We start from the raw sequence: 1,326 nt of genomic DNA, 5'->3' as shown, positions 1-1,326 counted from the left end.
GCGTGGCCAGCAGGACCAGGGCAGTGGTTCTTCCCCTGTATTCGGCACTGGTGAGGCCACACCTCGAGTGCTGTGTCCAGTTCTGGGCCTTCTCCTTCCTTCCTTCTTCCTCCTTCCTTCTTCTTCCTTCCTCTCCATGTTTCTTTTTCTTCTTGTTCTTTCCCTTCATATTCCTTCCTCCCCTTCTTCCTTCTCTACCTTCCTTCCTCTCCGTCTTCCTTCTCCTCCCCCTTCCCTCTGGGCCGGAGGCAAATCCCCTCCCTGTCCTTCCTTCCTGCCCCAGGCCCCGAGCTGAGGACGGAGAGCACGGAGGACAAATCCCCCCGGCAGACCCTGGTGGGAGAGGCCGTTTTGAAGGGCTCCACGGCACAGGAAGGCAGTGGGGAGGAAAAGCCCCGGAGATCCCCCCGGAGGAGGGGCTCCAAAGCCAGCCCAGGGTGCTCTGAGGAGGAAAGAGGCAGCCTGTGCCGGGAAGGCGGCCGGAGCTTGAGCCGGAGCTCCGAGCTGGTGGTGCAGGAGCGCGTCAGTGCCGTGGAGAAGCCCTACAAGTGCCCCAGCTGTGGGAAGAGCTTCAACTGGAGCTGCAACCTCCTTGTTCACCAGCGTGTCCACACTGGGGAACGGCCCTACGAGTGTGAGGAATGTGGGAAGACCTTCCTCTATAGCTCCCACCTCCTCACCCACCGCCGGATGCACACGGGGGAACGGCCCTACAAGTGCTTGGAATGCGGGAAGGGCTTCGCCGTCAGCTCTCGCCTGATCTGCCACCAGCAGATCCACACTGGGGAACGGAGGCCCCGGCCCTACAAATGTGGGGAATGCAAGAAAAGCTTCACATGGAATTTTGAACTCGTCACCCACCAACGCATGCACACGGGGGAGAAGCCCTACGAGTGTGGGGAGTGTGGGAAGAGGTTTCAGAGCAGCTCACATCTTCTCCAGCACCAGCGGACGCACACGGATGAGAGGCCCTTCCGCTGCACCGACTGCGGGAAGGGCTTCAATTGCAGCTCCAACCTCGTCAGACACCGGCGCATCCACACTGGGGAGAGGCCCTACAAGTGTGAGGAGTGTGGGAAGAGCTTCACCTGGAGCTGTGCCTTGACCAAACACCAACGAACTCACCAGTAAGGGAAGCCCTGCGAGTGCCCCGACTGTGGGAGGAGCTTCATCCGCTGCTCCAACTCCATCACCTGTCAGAGGACCCATCTTGGGAACAGGTGACCCACATTCCCAGTGACCCACGTTGGGAACAGATTTGGTGACCCACATTCCCGGTGACACATGTTGGGAACAGACCTGGTGACCCACATTCCCGGTGACCCA

The 1,326-nt window shown here is 60.1% G+C and overlaps 1 protein-coding gene across 1 annotated transcript; it reads left to right on the top strand.

Annotated features, from left to right (window-relative positions):
• Positions 1-306: 306 nt before the first annotated feature.
• Positions 307-1,320, top strand: LOC113979909 (zinc finger protein 239-like; the record flags this gene model as incomplete). The annotated part of the gene is made up of 1 exon (XM_027707188.1): positions 307-1,320. A coding segment is annotated over one exon (825 nt), but the record flags the coding sequence as incomplete, so codon positions are not given.
• Positions 1,321-1,326: the final 6 nt, after the last annotated feature.

Source organism: Neopelma chrysocephalum, unplaced genomic scaffold (assembly GCF_003984885.1).
Source record: "Neopelma chrysocephalum unplaced genomic scaffold, ASM398488v2 Primary Assembly neopelma1_90414, whole genome shotgun sequence".
Lineage (NCBI taxonomy): Eukaryota > Metazoa > Chordata > Aves > Passeriformes > Pipridae > Neopelma > Neopelma chrysocephalum.
The sequence above is the reverse complement of the archived record's forward strand: the minus strand, read 5'-3'. Positions and strand labels throughout refer to the sequence as shown.